The 20234-nt window shown below is 40.7% G+C and overlaps 1 protein-coding gene across 1 annotated transcript; it reads left to right on the forward strand.

The window, feature by feature from the left end:
* Window positions 1–401: 401 nt before the first annotated feature.
* Window positions 402–19832, forward strand: SELL (selectin L). The gene is made up of 8 exons (XM_058540107.1): window positions 402–578; window positions 1459–1540; window positions 2932–3318; window positions 4303–4410; window positions 8126–8311; window positions 9876–10004; window positions 14763–14781; window positions 19513–19832. Exons 1-8 carry the CDS (start codon window positions 576–578, stop codon window positions 19529–19531), a joined length of 933 nt encoding a protein of 310 aa, XP_058396090.1. The 5' UTR covers window positions 402–575; the 3' UTR covers window positions 19532–19832.
* Window positions 19833–20234: the final 402 nt, after the last annotated feature.

Here is a 20234-nt window from a genome sequence, read left to right on the forward strand (position 1 = left end):
CCTGAAATTTAACAGATGTCATAAATTTGTCTGAAATACTGTTTTGATTGCCTGGTGTTTGCAATTATCAGGGGCCCTCTACCATGGATAGCCAAGGGTTGGCCTAGTATTTATAAAACAAGAAAGGAGAGAGACTGAGAGAGAGAGAGAGAGAGAGAGAGAGAGAGGAGGAGGAGGAGGAGGAGAAGGAGAAGGAGGAGGAGGAGCAAAGGAGGATAGCAGAATGGAAGGAAGGGCAGAAAGAGGAATAGAGGCAAGGGGGGAAGGAAGGGAGATTCAAGCAACAATACTCTTGGACAGTGCTCTTTTTTTCTCAGAGGAGGTGACAGAGGTCAGATTAGGAGAGGGTGCGGAAAGACGAGCAAGGAGAGGTGGGGGAAGAAAGGGGAGGGAGAGAGGGAGGAGGAGGATGTGAGAATGAGTTTGAGAAATGAAAGAAGCAAGCCTTTCTGGCGACACCCAGTGCGGTGTCCCTGCAGCACAGCAGTGCAGCCTTGGACAAGGACCTGGAGAACCCCGGGGCTGAGCTGAGAGGCCGAAGCTACAGAAGAGCTAGAGAAGGACTGAGCAAAGCCATGGTGAGCTTTTCAGCCCAAAAGATTTCCTGATGCTCGGATAGAACCTCTTCTTGGGATTGCAGAGGCAGGTGGCACAGGACAAGTAGCAACGCATTTTATTTCTGGTTTTAAAAAAGGCAAGAACTAAAAATGCTGAATCTAAAAAAGTGCTCTTAGAATCTCTCCTCTCAGATGTGCTGATTTCTTCTCCTTGACTTGTCTCTGGTGAGATTCTTGAAGAAGAATTAGTGCTTGTTGAAATTAGTGCTTTTGCAACTAAATCCTGGGGCTACCTGAGAAGTGATATCACTTCAGAAAATATGATTTTAAAGGTGTGCAGAAAACTGTGGTCTTGTCATTTGAGTTGCTCAAAATGTATTTCTTTTTAGTTGGAAAAAAAAATGAACTGCTTTTCTTTACTGGTGTCTGTTTGGCTATCTAATTCTTTTAGCTATTGGAAGCATTGACTGGTCATAATCAAGTGTGAGACATCAATAATAATTAATGTCTAGACATCAATAGCTTATTGAGTCTAGACATTAAGTCTAGACATCAATAGTTTATTGAGCACCAAAGAACACTTTAAAGTAATATATACTAGATATCAAATAGTTTCATCTAAAGACTCAACAGAAAAGTAGGTACAAAAAAATTACTGAAATTAGAACAAGACCAATAGCAACTTGAGGATAAGACATGAAAAAAAGCAACAACTATGCATCAATTTTGAGGCAAATTTAATCCTACTCTTTCACCCATGTCTGAGAAATCTATTAGCTCGGACAGGGTTAATAAGTACATGTATTTTGTTTTGAACTTTAAGAAAGGTGTCTTCTCAAGGTGCTGTAAACTTGTGATTTAAGAGTATGAAGCTAAGCAAAATTTTGTATTTTATTTGCAGGTATTTCCACTGAAATGTCAGAGCACTCAGATGGGCTTATGGAATGTCTTCAAGTTGTGGGTCTGGACAGTGCTCTGTTGTGGTACGTTATGATATTTGTATATTGCTATGACTTTTTTTATTTACGTTCCTTTTTCTTACATATCCACTGGGTGCACATAGTTGCAGGGAAAACGATTAAGTAAATAGCTGTTAATTCCACCCTTTCTGTGAACATCTCTCTTCTTCCTCTCACCGTTAGTTCTTCCCCAGAAACCTCCTAAACCTGCCACACCTTTTGCCTCAGGGTCCAAATCCTGATGATCCCACAAAGATCTTACTTATGAAGAAATAAAGTCAATTAAGAAATATCTAATAGGAAATTTACAGTCTGTACCACATATTTAGCACTGCACTTTCTACTTTTTATCAATAGTTTAGTGCACATCAACGTCATTGCTATGATTAAAGTGTGAGCTCTCTAAGGGCAGGCCCTTTGTATATTTTTTGATCCTTGTCCCACTGACTTGACAGGTTTTATGTCTGATTCTTGAACACTTTGTAAATTGTTCTTTTTTTAATCCAAAGTTAAATATATAAGGCTTGGTGTATTGAGGCTTTCTTGGAAGCAGCTCTTCTTATGGTAAAATGTTATCTTTTTGATATGAAAGAGATTACTTAAAAAGTATGTCATTATTCCTGTCCTTATTTTGCTTCTCCCTTAGAAACATAAATGTTAGCCTTCAGGAAATTATCCCGGGATAAAAAAGTGGACAGTAAATTTTAGAATTATATGAAATTGTACTTAAATTAGTTTTTTGTTTTTTTTTTTGGTGAGGAAGGTCAGGCCTGAGCTAACATCCATGCTAATCCTCCTCTTTTTGCTGAGGAAGACCGGCTCTGAGCTAACATCTATTGCCAATCCTCCTCCTTTTTGTTTTTCCCCAAAACCCCAGTAGATAGTTGTATGTCATAGTTGCACATCCTTCTCGTTGCTGTATGTGGGACACGGCCTCAGCATGGCCAGAGAAGCGGTGCGTCGGTGCGCGCCCGGGATCCGAACCCAGGCCGCCAGTAGCGGAGCGCACGCGCTTAACCGCTAAGCCATGGGGCCGGCCCTTAAATTAGTTTTAAATGATTGACAGCCACTAAGAAAAAGAAATATGAATTTCTAAAATATGTTGGTTAAATTTCACTTGAAAGAATTTTGATAAAAAATTATTTTATGAAAATAAATCTAGAAAGCCACCAAATTTGTCTAAAATAGAGCTATGAGCAAAAGTAGTCTGTATTATGGCAAAAAGTGATTAGGACCAGAAGGTCTAGGTTCTACTTCAATCTGCAAATGACTCATTCTGTGACCCCAAGAAGGTAAGTCACACTCTTGTGCTCTCAGCTTCCTCATCTCTAAGTGGCAGGTTCAGCCTGGATTAGTTCTAAGTTCTTTTCAGCTCTTAACTGTGAGTCTACGTAATTCATGCTGATGTCTTTCAGATTTCTTCACGCATCATGGAACCAACTGCTGGACTTACCATTATTCTGAAAACACCATGAACTGGTTAAACGCTAGAAAGTTCTGCCAAAATAATTATACAGATTTAGTTGCCATACAAAACAAGGCGGAAATTGAGTACCTGAACAAGACGCTTCCCTTCAGTCGTACTTATTACTGGATAGGAATCCGGAAGGTAGGAGGGATATGGACTTGGGTGGGAACCAACAAGTCTCTCACTGAAGAAGCGGAGAACTGGGGAGATGGGGAGCCCAACAACAGGAAGACTAAAGAGGACTGCGTGGAGATCTACATCAAGAGGATCAAAGACGCAGGGAAATGGAATGATGACGCCTGCCACAAAAGAAAGACAGCCCTCTGTTACACAGGTGGGGAGTGACCAGATGGCCACACTGCTCAGGAAGGGTTGGAGTGAAGACAGTAATTGGACGAATCCCATGGAAATGCTGGGGGAAGAGAGCAGTTGCTAGTACATTCTAAAATAAGTCCAATCTTTTACATAAGCTTGAATCATGTCACTTCCGAGCATTTTTAGTGTGTGTGGCTGGTCCTCACACCCAAAAACTATACGCCTAAATCAATTTACATCAAGATGATAAGCACATGTGGGAGGTAAGGAGGAAGAACTACACAGTCTCCCTGATAATAAGGCGGGGAAGTGGAAGCAGAGAGATGGGCCCGGCCAAGAGCTTGGGCTCCATCACCTCAGTTTCCTCATTGTAACTAGAGGGCTTGGTGCTACATGTTTCCTTCTTGTCCTCATCTTATATAATTCTATATAATGAAACATTATGGTGTTTCATTATCTGTGGTGTATAAAAATTTCTGTAAAAACTATTAGAACAGTTCCAAAACACTCAATATTTTTCCAAGTCATATTTTAACAGAAAAACATAGTTAATTTGATGTCTGGTAAATTGGACTCTACTAATTTAGCAAGTTTGGACTTTTTTAATCTTTCCATAGTACTTCCTATAAAGGAAGAGATTGCCAAGCATACTGCAGAAATGATTGGGGTCAGGTCAGGTCATCATTTAACATACTTATTACATTAAGAACAAAGTAATTTCAAGAGTTTCCAATGTATGTCACTAGGCTTCCCCAAAATATTGTAGAGTATTAGCATTAGTAAATTCATTCTAAAAACAAATGTCTATGGCTATATGGCCAGTTTATTACATAAATAAAAATTCTAGCATATGGTTTTTATGCAAAAAAGTCTATGAGGTACAAATAAACCTTTTCTGTTTATTAAAATAGTCTCAGCTAAAAATTTATCTATGTCTAAGGAAATGACTATGAGTAATAAAAAGTAATCACAACAAAATAATTTATTTCTGACCCTCTTAAAGCTTCTTGTAAGCCCTGGTCATGCAGCGGCCATGGAGAATGTGTGGAGACCATCAACAATAACACCTGCAACTGTGATGCAGGGTACTATGGGCCCCAGTGTCAGTTCGGTAAGCTCCTTTCCTTTCCCTGTTTCTTCCTATGTAAAGTATAGGGTTTATTGTAGATTATGGAAGTTGGTTGGGACAAAATGATATTAGCTGTTCTGAGAAATGAGAAGTTTATGAGAAGCATAATGAGAAGCATAGCAGAGGGCTATGCTTGCACAATGTTGATACCCTTTCGTAAAGATTTCATAAGTCAGCACGAAGTTTCAACTCACTTCTCAACAAGTCTTCTTGAGTGCCACAAAGAATAACGCACTGTAATAAAAGCTGTAAGGATTACAAAAATGAATCAGGCATGGTAGATGCCCCCTCTTAAGAAACTCATAATCTGGTGAGCTTGTTGGATTCATTAGAACTCTAAAGTCTGGAAGAAACTATACCATATATTGTTAGGAGGGTGTTACACAGAAGGTAATCTTGCTTTTTATGTGATCTTCAATGTCACGACAGGGCAAGGCCAAAAACAAAAGTTCACATAATACTACACAATATATGTCAGAGACATATAGTAGTAAATACAACACATTTATTTGGGCTGGATATTTCAGGGGATACAAAGACAAATCTAGCATAGATTCTGCCCTTGAAGGATTTACAACTAACTAGCGGAAATTATATGTGCTTATAAATTGATCTGATAGAAAGCAAGATAAGCTGGGGTCAGCCTGTGGAGACTGGAGACTGCCTAATGAAGGAAGCTGGCCTTTTTTTTTGACAATGGGAGGCCACATAATATCTTAAGACTTGCATTTAGGGCAATTATCCTAGAAGCAGTGCATAAGACGGATTGGAGAGCAAAAAGAGAAGAAGAATCATTAGGAATCTCTTGAAATCACTCAGAGCCATGGTGGTAGGAACAGAAAGGAAAGAATACATAGATTCAAAGACCAGGAGTCTTTGACTCAGTCAAGTCACTACTGAAAGAAACATCAAATCCTTTGATTAATAGTGTCTGAGTTTCAAAATTATGTTTGCAGTATCTGCTGCATAAAATAGAATATTATGAAAAGAACAAAAAAGCAAAGTTTGTAATGAACAGATAAAGAATTAAAGCCAAAATAAATTTAAATGTCAACCAACTGGAAGAGACCTAACTCATTTCACTCAATTCCTGAGCCATGTCTCCTCCCCAATACTTTACCCTCACTCCATTCCTAAACCTTATTTTTTAAATTCTGTTAATTTGGCATGCTCTTTTCACTCCATTGTGAACATTGGACTCTTTTTGTCTTGGCTTCCATCATATCACTCTTCCCTGGTTTTCTTTTTACCTGTGATTCTTTCTTTTCTACCTGTGGTCACTTCTCCTTGGGTTTCTTCATGGGCACTTACCCAGGCCCATACATTATTGTTATTTCTCATCTTCTATCTGCTGTCCATTGCTCTTCTGATCTTACATGCCCCCTCTGATCAAACGTACCAATTTTCGTGAATTCACAAATCTATGTGAGCTTTGGACCGACAAATCTGTTTCTAGCCCTGAACTCCAAATATGCTAAGCATCTCCCTTGGGATGCCCAAAAGACTGTAAAATCAATTGTCTCCAGCCAACATTCCTTTATTTATTCCTCATCTCAGTATGTAGTATCACCACTTATATGGGTACTCTGGTATGAAACTCGCTCACTTCCCCCTACATTTATGCAAAGTAACACACTACTCATTTTTGTAACTTACTATTTCTCCAATTTGTCTCCTACTTGTCAGCTCTACTACCATTGCCCTCATTATCTTGCTCCCAGATTATTGTACTGGTGTCTTAGCTGAGCTCCACGACTTTAAATTAGCTCCCCTCAAGCATATTATTCATGCTACAGGCAGGCTGATCAATTAAAAACTGTCAAACAAACATCCCACCCCTTTATTTCTACCTATCATTTGTCCTCCAGGATGAAATTTAAACTCTTCAAGACCTAGAGTAATGCTTGACATAGAGTAGGTACTCATTGAATCACTGAAAAAAAGATAAGAGCTTTTTGTCTTAGCTCCTATCTTTCTCCCTAATGTCATCTCACATCATCTCCTGCTTCCTCTTTCCTTCTAGTAGCAGTTAATGCTTGTAGTTCTCCACTTACCATCTGTGCTTTGTATCTCATTGACTTGCTCATGGCTTTCTCTCTTAGTTTGCACATGGCTATCACACCCGTTCATTTTTAAGACAAAGTTCAGGGACTATTTCTTTCAGGAAGCTTTCTTTGGACCCTAAGACATGCTAAGTTTCCCTATTCTTGTTCCAATAGCTCCACATATTTCTTTCTTATTTATCCCACGTTCACTGAAGTCATCTATTTACTTGTCTGTATCTTCTGGTAGACTGACAGCAACTTGAGATCAGGAAGTATCTTATTTATTATTGCATCTGTAAGATTGGGACTGTGCCTGGAATATATTAGGCAATTGCCTGTGGGTATGAATTGAATTAGACAACATAATTTACTATAATTTGGACTTGTACTGTATATGGAAAATATGAAAATTCCTCTAATTCCTTGAGTCCATTCTTCACTGACATCCCAAGAGCTAGGTCAAAATGATGGCTCATATTTGATAAGGAATAAAACAGGAAAATCACAATATTTGCCCAAATGACATGGCAGGGCATAATTTAACCTAATTTAGATTATACTGTGATGCTTTTCAAGGGGGTTGTTGTTACTAAAATTAAAAAGAAAACCAGAAACAAAAAATAACAACCATATACCCCTGGAGCCATCTTACAATATATACATAATTTTCAGGAAAACAGTGTGGTTATACTGTATTTTGTAGTTTGTTTATTTTTATCATTGCCATAGCATAAATAATCAGATTTGCTGAATCTCAGGTAAAGTTCGATTGTTCTCTCTTCTCAATAATGCCTATTTTATGTGGTATCCGACTTAACACCAACCAATTCCCTTCTTGGCGCAGAGGTCTCTTTTGATTGTTTTATTTGGTTTATTCTTGAGTCAATTTTTTACTTTGCCTCTTCTAAGTACTCTCAGAAGAATAACGGCTGCTATAAAATACTAAAATACAATCTCTTCATCTTTTTGTTCATTTGAAATATTTGTTCATTTGAAAAAAATTGTGGATTTTTTCTTTTTAACTGTCAAGAAGATTATAGAAGAGAATATTGGTGGCATCTGAACTTGTGAAGTTTTGGTTACATTTTCTATATTTATGCTTCTGACTCACCAATTTAAGTGGTTTAATTCTCAAAAGAACTATCAATATCATTTATTGAAATCATAGGGCTAAATTGACCAACTTGTTGAATTTTACAAAAGTTGAGTGACTTTCCTCAGAGGATTGGGATGTTTTTCAAAACTGCTTAGGTAGACTTCAGAGCAGGTGAAAGGGTGGAAATTCTCTGCATTCACTGAGAATGTTCCATAAGAGCTCTTGAGGCAAAGACCATGTAGTACGGCACTTCTAGCAGAGTTGGGGTGTTACCAGGGCTGGGACAGCAGCTTGGAGCAGCCAACCCTCCCCTGCTCTCCCTTCCCACCCACCCCAGGACTCTCAGTACTCTCATGGCTTCACCCCTGACTCACCACTCTCCATCATTCTCAAGAAAATAAAGTCTGCAAGCATTATCAGAAGCAATTTCTAGAAATTAGAAATGTCTAGATTCACATGGATGGTTCCACAGTTGAGTCAGGCCACTTTGGCTAGAAACTTTTCATCAAGGGAGGGTCTCTGCTGAGAAATACTCTTTTTTTCTTTTTCTTTGAAGTGATTCAGTGTGAGCCTCTAATAGCACCTGATTTGGGGACCATGGACTGTAGTCACCCCCTGGCCAACTTCAGCTTTACCTCCACATGCACCTTCAGCTGCTCAGAAGGGACTGAGTTAATTGGAGAGAGTAAAGCTATTTGTGGATCATCTGGAATCTGGTCCAGCCCTAGTCCAGTGTGTCAAAGTGAGTAAGTTTGCCCGAATATACTAAAGATTTAAAGATGGAGCTGATGGATGAGCAGATGGTAGGGAAAGATATATTGAACTTTTAAATTTCATTTGGCTAAATGTATGTGGCTTAAAAATAAATTTGTACACATTAATTTATTATAAAATCCTTGGCTGTTCTTGCCTCTTCTTTCAATGATAGCTATTTCTTTTTTTCAGCCAATTCTCAACTCCTCCCTTAAAATCTAATCTCACTCCTCCCTTAACTCATTCTTCCCTTAATATCTAGTCTCTTAACATCTAAACTCACTGTCTCTACTGACTTATTTCTTACCCATTTTCTATTCCATTACAATCTCACTTATCTCTTAGTGCATTAAAATGTCTCTACAAAGGTCACCAATGACCATCTAATTCCCAAAGTAGTGGATACTTCTCAATTATCACTAAGCTGATACCTCCAAAATATGTCTGTGCATGAGAAGGACTATGCCTTCCTCATCTCTTTATACCCTCCACCCAACACAGTGCCTGGCAATAGGTGCTAAATAAATGCACCTTAAATTAGCATGCGAGACAATAGCTACCCATGTCTGCCCCAGAGACCGTCTGCACCAATGACAAAAATCTTTAAATGGTAGGATCTGTAAATGCTCTCAGAGAAGCTGATCTTTGTGTGGCCCAGAACAGGCAGTGGGGTAGGGGATCAGGGAGGAGGTATGGGGTCTTTAGTGGAGGATTATATTTCAGGCTTATGGGACTTCCTTTCAAGGCTGGGCTATGTCCATTTCCTCATCCTCATGCAGCCAATAGGTACCCTCTGTTTGGATACTCTGGGAACTTAAGCCTCCTCTCCATTATATATTTGAGTGTGGAGATGGATGCACTTTGAAACAGTTCATCAAACAATGTGAAGAATAAGGGACACAGTCAGACCCTGTGGCAATATGCAAAAATAAGTTTCTTCAATTGATGGTATCAGAAGATACATTTTTTCATATCAGTATTTTTTCAATAAAGGTCCCCAGATGAACTTAGTTCACACTTACCAGAGGATATATAGATGTCTCCTTTTACTTATTTGTGAAGGAAGTGGAGGGAAGTGGTAGGACTACATCATTTGAGAGACAGATTAGTGCAGGTCCTTGGCGTGTAAACAAGTGCACATGTTTGCACAGCTGCTTCAAAGTAAAAGCATTAATAGTTTCCTTTGATTGATAAGTTACCTGGTTCAGATCACTGGCTTTTATTTTTCCTGAAGTCATAATAGACTTTTTAGCTCTTCTCTGTATTTCAGAGTCCCAACTATTGAACAAGGCCGTGGAGCTAAACACAATGATGACCACTTCTTGCCAAGATTTTTAGGTTCTATAGGCATTGGGCTAGAAAAGCTGGTCCAGTCTTTGCCTCTACCATAGACTCATCATGGGCTTTCCCATGCTCTTTCCTCATCTGTCAAATAGCATCAAATGGGCTACTGCTGGGAGACATAGGAGGAAGAAAGTCTAATATCATGAGATGGCACTAAGTAAATAATGCTTGTGGCCTCATGCTATGTGCTTTGCTGACTTCTCTTTCAGAATCTGACAGGAATTTCACAGGGATCAAGGAGGGTGACTATAACCCCCTCTTCATTCCCGTGGCAGTCATGGTTACAGCATTCTTTGGGTTGGCATTTATCATTTGGCTGGCAAGGAGATTAAAAAAAGGTATGTGAGTTTACCTGCATATGAAAATAGTATAACTTTAAAGTGGAAAAAATATACAAACCCACAGGAAATTAAGTATGATAGATTCAACTGAAGCGAGATACCAAGCTCTATGTTCTACAGTGTGTGAAGCAGCCCAGTACACACTTTCATTAAAACAAGTTGGCTTATTTTTGCTTTTCATCCAACAAACTTTTTAAAAATGTCTACTATCTTCAAGGTACCTTGCTGGGGTGATAACAGACAAACAAGATATTCTAATGGTTCTTGGCTCTTATTTAACTCTGAAAAAAGGATGTGTAATCTCTGTCTTCTAAAAGCCTACATGCCTTTGATTTCAGTGCCACAGTCCCACTAGGAAGTAAGTCTAATGTCCAATAAGGTTTTCAAGGCACTGCTCTCAAATACCTGACTTCATCAAGAGTCACATACCTGTCGGGCTCCTGACATGTGGGAGTTGCATTGTCCCTACGAGAAATCCCCACGTTTTCTCCCTAATGTCTATGCACCAAGGTCGGAGCTCTAACTAAATGCACCACATACCCATGCTTCCCCTCCACTCTGGACTGGAGAAGAAAAGGGACTAGGGAGGGCTGCCTAGAGAAGCTAACATCTGCAGACTGGAATAGTAGATGGCACACCACCAGAAGAGAACAACAGCATCCCTGCCCTCCCCTCCTCTCCCCTCCCTCTTCAGTGTGTGCAAACCCTAAGGTGGGACCAACCTGCCGGTTACAGGCCCACAGTCTGCAGCAGGCCTTGGGTGTGTGCTGCCACATTTGGCCAAACTCATCTGGCAGAGACATTCCAGACTATGAAATTCACAGACATTAGGCAGCTTTTAAGATATCCCTGTTTCAAGTTCAGGGGCCATCAACAACCTCAAAACCACTGCTAACCGACCATTCTGTCTTGCCTTTCTATGGGGTCAGTTGATTGCCATTTTAATTTTACTTCCATCAAATTAATTAGTATTCTTTTCACTGAATATGGTAGGTAAAGGCTGCCCCCCACCCATCCTCACCGACAGTTGCAAGAATATTATCTACCTACCAATCCCTAACAGCCTTCCACTAGATCTGATCTTTCATCCCAAATTTAAGAATAAAGAACTAGATTAGTTTTCTAACCAACCCAGAAAGACAATGGAGGGGGGCACTGTCGATGTGCAAGAACTTCATTAACTGTAACCTAAGAGCACTGAGCAGTTAAAATGTCTCTGCTCCTGCTATTAGAAATTCTGCTAAGATTAGATCCCATCATATTATAGTACTATACTAAGTACTTAAGTGTTGTAGTAAGGCAAAAGAAGAATGACATTTTTCTCCCACTGTTGGTTATCCTTTCCACTAAGACTTCAAAGCGTGACCCTAATCGTCCATTCCTCCCTCCTACCTTGGATAAAGATGGCAGAGCTGAGAGGGTAGAGAATAGAGTAGGTAATTGCACACTGCCCTCTGGGATAAGGGGGTTATTATCTAAATAACCTTTAAGGACTTTGGGACTGTGAGTCACCTTAATAAGGAGGGTATTCCCAAATTCCAATTTTTTTTTTGTTTTTTTTTTTGCTGAGGAAGATCCACCCTGAGCTAACATCTGTGCCAATCTTCTATTTTGTATGTGGGTTGCCACCACCACCAGCATGGCCACTGACCAGTGGTGTAGGTCCATGCCCAGGAACCGAACCCAGGCTGCCGAAGCAGAGTGCGCCAAACTTAACCACTAGGCCAAGGGGCCAGCCCCTCCAAAATCTTTTTATAAATGTTAGTGGAATCAAAAGAATAGAATTGAAGTCATGTGTATTTTGTTGAGTGGGGGGGTGGTTAGCTGGCTAAGGCCGTCTTATGAGCAGTGGTGAGAAAAGCAGTGGTGTTGTTTTTAAATTTTTTACATTGGAGTCATTTCTGTACAAGATCTCAAACTGATAACTTGAAAATTGCATGCCCCTGCTGTGGGAATCAGTGTGGGGCAAACAGGAAACAGATAACAGGCAGTTAGATGAGTTACAGTTATGCCAACAGAGAGAACAGATGCCCCAAAAGATCACCGGCTCTGTAGGAAAGTCAGGGTGTCTTTAATGAAACGTTTAAATAATCTTCATTTGTGAAACATCTTCTGACATTTCCAACTTTCAAGTGACTTTGTCTTCCCGAAATTTTAGCTGTTGGTTCTTTGAAACATGAAGAATATTTTTCCTGTAGAGACAATATTAGAAACAATGGGTAGGTTCCCAGGCTAAACCCCCAGAGCTTTTGTAACACCATGTAGCTGATGCATATACAAGAATAAAAGTCAAAAACAATAAATCTGCATGTATACAGTATTCACCAATTCTAAGAATTTTATAGGCTTTGGGGTTCAGAAAGCTGCAAAAGGGGACAGGTGAATCATAGAAACCAATGCAACGACCAGAATCTTGACCCGTGTCCTTGTCTCCTCAGATGGATCTTCTGAACTCGCACTTCAGCTGCTTCCCTAGTTGTCTTTTTTTTTCATAATTTTATTTATTTATTTATTTTTTCCCCCAAAGCCCCAGTAGATAGTTGTATGTCATAGCTGCACATCCTTCTAGTTGCTGTATGTGGGACACGGCCTCAGCATGGCCGGAGAAGCGGTGCATCAGTGCACGCCAGGGATCCGAACCTGGGCCGCCAGCAGCGGAGCGCGTGCACTCAACTGCCAAGCCACGGCGCCGGCCCACCCTAGTTGTCTTGATATCCACACTTTAGCTCCTTTCTTCTGAGGAAGTCATAGGGCAGCCTCCAGAAACATGCTCCCTTGTGCATAAGCTTGTCCAGAAACACTTTTCCCCAGCATCGTCGTTCTCTGATCAGTTATTATCGTTGGCCCTGTCTGGTAAAAGAGAAACTGAGGCAATGACGTCTTAGGCCAAATCTCTAAAATCCCACATCAGCAAGGGCAAGAGTCAGAAATCAGACTCGCATTTAGATATGCGCCCTAAAACCAACTACTGCTCTTCAGGTTAGTGGGGCTCTATTTCTTAACTCGGTTGGAAGAATTTTCCACCTAAGCCAACTCACCGGGTTAGAACAGGGCATAAAACTGAACCCATGCCCTGTTAGTTCCCTTTTCTTCAAAAAAGAAACTCTCTCAGTAGGAACAGATTCTTTGTCATGTATTGTTACGCATTTCATTGTTCCTAAAAGAAAAATATATTTATATGAAGATAAAGGAATGGAATCTGAAGTGAATTCAGATTTTTTATTTTTTTTTATTTTTTATTTTTTTTTGTGAGGAAGATCAGCCCTGAGCTAACATCCATGCTAATCCTCCTCTTTTTGCTAAGACCGGCCCTGAGCTAACATCTAATGCCAATCCTCCTCCTTTTTCCTCCCTAAAGCCCCAGTAGATAGTTGTATGTCATAGTTGCACATCCTTCTAGTTGCTGTATGTGGGACGTGGCCTCAGCATGGCCGGAGAAGCGGTGTGTTGGTGCGCGCCCGGGATCCAAACCTGGGTCGCCAGTAGCGGAGCACGCGCACTTAACCGCTAAGCCATGGGGCCGGCACGTGAATTCAGATTTAATTCTCCCTGCTCAAGTGTAGTTGGTCCATGTGATCAGCAGGCTGAATTTTGGAAGAATATTTGAAATAGTAATTTCAAACATTTTAAAAGTTTAAAACAGTAGCTGAACACTGTCTAACCTCTAGGGCCTGGACTAAATACTTTGATTACATCTTATTTTATCAACTTAACAAGAAAGATGTAATTATTATGCCTCTTTCACAGATGAAGAAATTGTGGCTTCAAGAGGATAAGTAGCTATTCAAAGACACACTGCAGATGGTACAATAGGACTTGCACCCAGATTGGATGATTCTAGAGCCCCAGTTTATAGCCACTGAAATGTATTGCTTCCCAGTGGCTTTTTTTTTCTCCTCAAAAAGCTTTATTTTGCTTTTATTTCCTCTGGAGCCCAATTGTACAGTTCATTCATTTATCTACTTATTTATACTCTGATTTTTTCAAAAACAACGTAAGGTAGTCTACAAAATGCCGTCAACATAGCAAGTTCAAATTAGTTCAAAAGGAAGTAAGAAAAAGAAGACCAAAATTTAGGGTACAACAATAAGTTCGAGCCAAGGGTGAAGTTAGGACACAAAATTGTGTGTCAGAAAGTCCTATCCACTTGATAGCAGAGGGTCTCAGATCTGGCTCCGAGTTTCCTTGCAGCCAGTCAAACAAGGAAGCAGAACCAGTCATGATGTTTGCTGTATTTGTAAGATAAAAACACATTGGTTACTCAGACGAGGCGTGTAATTCCTACCACTAGACCTGAGTGAAATTTCTCTTGTGGATTCTCACAGAGAAGATGGTGTGAGATGTAGTGACACGTATTCTTACAGTGTTAGCAGGTAAGTTTCTCAGGGGAGAATCTGCAGGTAGGATGAGGTGGCAGGTCAGGAAGGGATAAACACGTGAGTGGGTATATTGGGCCTGACCATCAGGCAGTTCAGGTTAGCCTTCTGTCTTTACAAGCAGCACAGGGGATGGAGTGGAAGTCTGAGAATCATTTGCATCCGTGGGTCTGTTCTGTCTGAGTATCTACCACTGCTTGAATTAGAAGGTTAAGCCAGTACCTCAAATCCCCTTAGACACAGATGGGGCCCACCAAACAAATGCATAATTCACTTCAAAAGACAGTTTTGAGAGTGGGAATCTCTCTTCTCTCTTACTTTAAAATGTTGAAATTGTCTACTTTTGCTGATGCCATTTTTCTATTTCTTTTATTTTTAGGCAAGAAGTCTCAGAGAAGGTAAGTTTTATCGGAGAGGAGTTTCTACATCTGTACCTACCTTAAGATACTTCCTGTTATAGCTAGACATATTAACTCCTTAGTAGTTATTTACATGGGGTCTCATTCAAATGAAGTTTCCAGGTAAAATGATTGCTCTTTTAGTCTCCCTTAAAAGCTGTGGGGTTTTTTAGTGCTAGTAGAGCTGAATGAATGCATAAACAAGTAATGCCCTATTAAGAAAGGGCAGTTATGGGGCCAGCCCCATGGTGTAGTGGTTAAGTTCGTGCACTCCGCTTTGGTGGCCTGGGTTCACAGGTTCGGATCCTGAGTGCACACCTACACACTGCTCATCAAGCCATGCTGTGGCGGCATCCCACATACCAAATGAAGGAAGATTGGTGCAGATGTTAGCTCAGGGACAATCTTCCTCAAGCAAAAAGAGGAAGATTGGCAACAGATGTTAGCTCAAGGCCAATCTTCCTCACCAAAGAAAAAAAGAAAAGGGGCAGTTATGTAAAGGGAGATCTTTCTGATTGTCCCTGAATTTTCATTGAGGATTGGAAGCATTATGGTATATTTCCTCTCGTCCTGGATAAACATGAGGGTAATACTAGATACAGTATTCAGGAAACATTCAATTCAACAGGTATTTATTGATAAAACAAATGAATCTCAGGGTCTAAGAAGAAGGTATAATTCCAGACCCCAGGCCCTCAATGTTTAGCACGAGAGGGTAAATGACTACTCTTCTGATAAGCACTGACCTTAGAAATATGGAAAGGTGGGGAGCAGGAATACTACCTGCAGCTTCTCCCAAAAGGCAATTTTTTAGTTTGGTCTTGAACTTCATATGTCTTCAGTTGGAGAAACACATACTGAGAAGAGATGCAGACATGTGAAAATACATGGTCCATTTGGCAGAAATGAGGATGGCAAAACATTTCTCAGTTTCAGTGGTTTAGTGACTTGCTTTGAAATTTTAGGAAGGAGAGTGTAAGTAAAAAGACCATGGAGATGAGACTTTGGTGACATACTAAGTACCCAGCTAGACAACTGAGCTCCTTTTAAAATGCTGGGAATGAAGCAGGATAGTCCCTGAGGAGGTTGGTTGCTTGTTCAGACAACCATCCTACAAACCACACACTGTTATTGAGAAGTTCTTAATGGTTCAGTGAGCTGTAGCTTAGAATGCAAAAGAGAAACTGGGGTGTTGTGTCTATAAGGCAATGAGGGCCAGATCATAAAGTAATTTATAAGCCATATTCAAGAGTAGGGACTTTATCTTGAGGTCTTTGGGGCATCACTATGGGGGTTAAAGCAGGTGAATGTCACGTTGAAATTTGCATCTTGAGGATCTTTGCATTTGATCTATGAGGATCACTCTACACAAAAGTATGCAAACATGGGAAGTGGTTGGGCCCGGAGGCAAAGTATTCTGGAGGAATTTGAAGTTATTAGGTTAAAGCTGATGGTGCCTGTCTAGAGAAATAGCAGTAAGGATGAGTTCATGAGATAAGGGGAGGTAGAATCAACTGAATGTGGTTACTAATTGGCTAACAGAGAGAGAAGAATCAAATAAGTTGCCATGGTTCTGATCTGGGAAGTGATGGATGGTTACTGTCTATACTGCACTGTTTACTGAGAAGGGAACACAAAAGAAGGAGAAGTTTTGGAGGTGAAGATCATGGGTTCAGTTTTGCACATGTTGAGTTTTAGGTCCTTTTAGCCCAGGGGCTACCCTAGGGCAGAAGTGGATTTGGGGGTTCTCACATGACAAGAGGTAACTGCTATCTCAGGAGCAGGCACGAACATCCAGGGAGACTGTGCAGTGTGAGATTGGAAGAGGATGTGGGAGAGATGGCGGGAACTGGAGGAACATCAATAGCGAACAAGTCAGCTAAGGAAAAGGAGAATGGGAAAAGGTTTCCAGAGAGGCAGAAGGAAAACGAGGAGAGTTTGGATCAAGAATGCTAAGGAAAGAAATTTATACAATGTTATAAACCAATGTTACTGCAATAAACAAAAATTAAAAAAAAAAGAATGCTAGGGAAAGAAGGAAATGGAAATTGTTTGAAATGCTGCCAGGAGAACCAATAAGTTTCCACTGGATATAACGGCTATCAGTGGGGAGACTGTTTTCTGTGTTGAGGTCAGGACAGAAGTCTGATAGCCAGGGGTGGAGGAATCAGCGTGGATGAGAAACTAGAGGCAGAACATGTCAGTCATCTCTTTTAAACAGCTTGGCTAGAAGCAAACAAGCGAGATGGGGGCTGGGCGGGGCGGGGAACTGGATGGGTACATAGGGTCAGTGGAGGTTCTTCTATTCTATTTTGTTTTATTGCCCTATCTTCCATTTGATAGCGTAGATGGGGTCCTAGATCCTTCTCTAGGCTGGCCTCCCTGTCTCTGTGGGCAGGAAATCCACAAGATATAAAGCTTTCTTTCATGCTCACAACCACTGAGTGAAAGTCTTTTCTGGCACAATCTACCCAGAGTTATTTTCTAGTCATAGGAACCACCTATTTTTTAATTTCCACTAGATGGAAGCAGATCAGTTCCCTTGGGGGACAGGAAGAGATGCTGTCAGGAAGAGTATTAGCATTAAGTTAATTATCATATAAAGCTAATTGCTATATGAAGTTGAACGGTTGACTGATTTTTACAATGAATCAATCAATAGTTGTTTATTAAACACCTTTGTGTTGGAACAATGCTAAGCTTGACTGAGACACCAAGATGAGTAAGTCCTTGACCCTGACTATTATTATAGTAATATAATAGTCTAGTTGAGGAGTTAAGACAGAAACATAGAAAAAAAATTTCAGAAAAAATACAAGGCAGAGAATGGTAATGGTGGATGAATTCTGTATTAAAGAAAAGACTTCAATGTGGAAGAAGGTCAATGATCACAAAAACATTTTATAAAGGTGGAACCTGGCTGGTCTTTGAAGAATGGGTAGGACTTAGGTATGTGCAGAGAAGCGGGGAAGGCAGCCTAGAGGACGGAGATGGTATAAGCAATGGTGTGGTACTGGGACTGTGATAGCACATGCAGCAGTCAGGGAGGAAATGGCCTGGAGCCCATGGTTTATTGAGGAGCTGTGAACGCAAGTTGGAAGGGAAGGCGGGCACCATTAATATAGATCTTGAATACTTCACCACATTGCTAGAAGGACCTAGCAAAGAAGAATCCTCTGCCCAGCTGCCTTAGGACACCTCTCGTTTATTGACCAAAGTGACTTGAATTCACAGAATCAGAGAATTTTAGGTCTGGAAAGGATCCTGGTGGACATTGTGTTCAAACTGTCTTATAACCGAGCTGATTAAATAACTTTCCCATAGGCACTGAGCCAGTGACAGAGTTGGCTACAACAACAGTAAACATTATCAAACATTAACTCCGTGCTGTGCACGGTTCTGAGTGTTTTACATGTCTTAAATCATTAAATATTGCCTACTAGCCTGTGGGGGCAAGCACCATTAACATCCTCGTCTTACAGGTAAAGGAACAGAGGCACAGAGAAATAAAATAGGTAGCCAGAGGTCCCTGAATAAATGGCAAAGCTGAGATTTGTACCCATCTGGATCCAAAGGTCATGCTTTTAACCATTATGCTTCTAGCGCTTGGGACTCTTGATTCCCAGGTTGGAGTTTTACTCTCGGACACCCTCCCCCTCCAATAACGTGATTTTTTTTCACACTGAAACCATTGTGTGATGGCACTGAGGAAGGGTGGGGTGGAAGAGGTAGGATGTGTTTCTAGAACCAGCCAAAGGTAAAATGAACACCATCACACTAAACACTGTGTATCAATTTTTTTTTTAAAGCCCTTGAGCTCATTCTTATTAACTTTGGGTTGGTGAATGACCAACAGGGCATTTGTGGTTTCAATTCTTTCTGGGTTATTTTGACTCTTCTGCAAACTGGTTCTGTTTATCACCTCATTTGGTTTCTACTGTCTAAATTCTGCCTGGGTAAAAGCTACACCCAAGATACACAGGAAGATACGATGCCAACCTCAGAAGAGGGTATACGTGAACTTTTGTTTTCAGAAACATTTTTATCTCAGTATTGGGCAGCATGTTTGCAGCTGCTGAGCTGTGGTTAACCTGGCAGTTCACCATGAGAACAGATCTCGGAATCTGGTTCTCCCTTTGAAAGGTGCTATTAAGATATACCATATTTGGTTCTCCCCCACCTTTTCCAAGAATGAGACAACTGTGTCACACACAGAAATGTGTGACCATCTTCTCAAATCGTTATCTCACCAGAATGAGCCATTTAGAACCACCACCAGGCCTTTTATGAGTCTTGATTTTCTCTGATTTTTCTCTCCATTTGAGCACGCCTTCTTCTATTTTCTACTGCTCGAAATCTATCTCAACTGTTCCTCATACTCATTAGATCTAAAGCCAAAGCCTGTAGCACAGGAATTTCTCTCAGAGTGGACCAGCAGCGTGAGCAGCAGGTGCAGAATCTCAGGCCCACCCAGACCGGCTGATTCCAAGTCTGCATTTAAACACCATCTCTGGGTAGGAAGCAGCTGAGGGTGTGAGAAGCGCCACTTTGGAGTTCTCTTCTCCTTCCTTTGCCCTAGTGAATGCCTTGCATCTTGCCCAATCATCTGCAAGATATTTCCTTTACGCCTCATCTTACCTTTAGTGAATATTTACCTTTAGTACTAACATTTTAATTTTTGCAATTTTTAAGCTCCTTAGTTTAATTTATATTCTCTTGTTTTTCATTCAGGATGGAAGATGCGTATTAAACACCCTCTGTGAAAGAAAATTCTTGAGATACTAAAGTGTCACTGGATCCTTCAAATCCCTCCATGACAAGTTTTGCATGGCGTCTCCCACATTGGAGATGAAGCATGCTTCTTTCAGTGCGTGTGAAGAGATTTCCGTCACCGGCAGCTCCTTCTGCTCCCGTTTTGCTCCTCTTCTGCCCCCACCCCCAGCCTGCAGTTATGGTTTATATAGCTCAGTCTTTTGTTCTCTTTCCCATGGAAAACAAGACCATGGGGAAAAGGATTACTGTGGAATATAAAGATGTCAGATTTTGCTCTCCTTCTTGACTCGTTTGCAGTTTCAATTCAATGCTGAACCTGATGACTTTAAAGACAGTGACAATTTGAGACATGCAATTACAAGCTCAGTTTTGTTGCAGATCACACTTCACCTCCAGTATACTGTGGGGGCACATTCTTATAGAAAGTTCATAAAATTGATGTTATTCGGGCTTTCCAGTTCCAGCAAAGTAATGGGATTCTGCCCCAAATAGGAAAAGTCCTATTTGCCCCGTAGCCCCACCTTCTATAAATGGAGGCCATCCTATTTAACTGCCTCCAGCCTCCTTACCCTCTTCAGCCATTTCCCCGTCTCAGTTGACTGACTTCCACACATGGCATCTAATGAGCACCAAACAAAAGGAGAGAAGAGAGAGATAGCCTGCTCAGTATCTCTGGATTT

Source organism: Diceros bicornis, chromosome 4, assembly GCF_020826845.1.
Source record: "Diceros bicornis minor isolate mBicDic1 chromosome 4, mDicBic1.mat.cur, whole genome shotgun sequence".
Taxonomy (NCBI): Eukaryota; Metazoa; Chordata; class Mammalia; order Perissodactyla; family Rhinocerotidae; genus Diceros; species Diceros bicornis.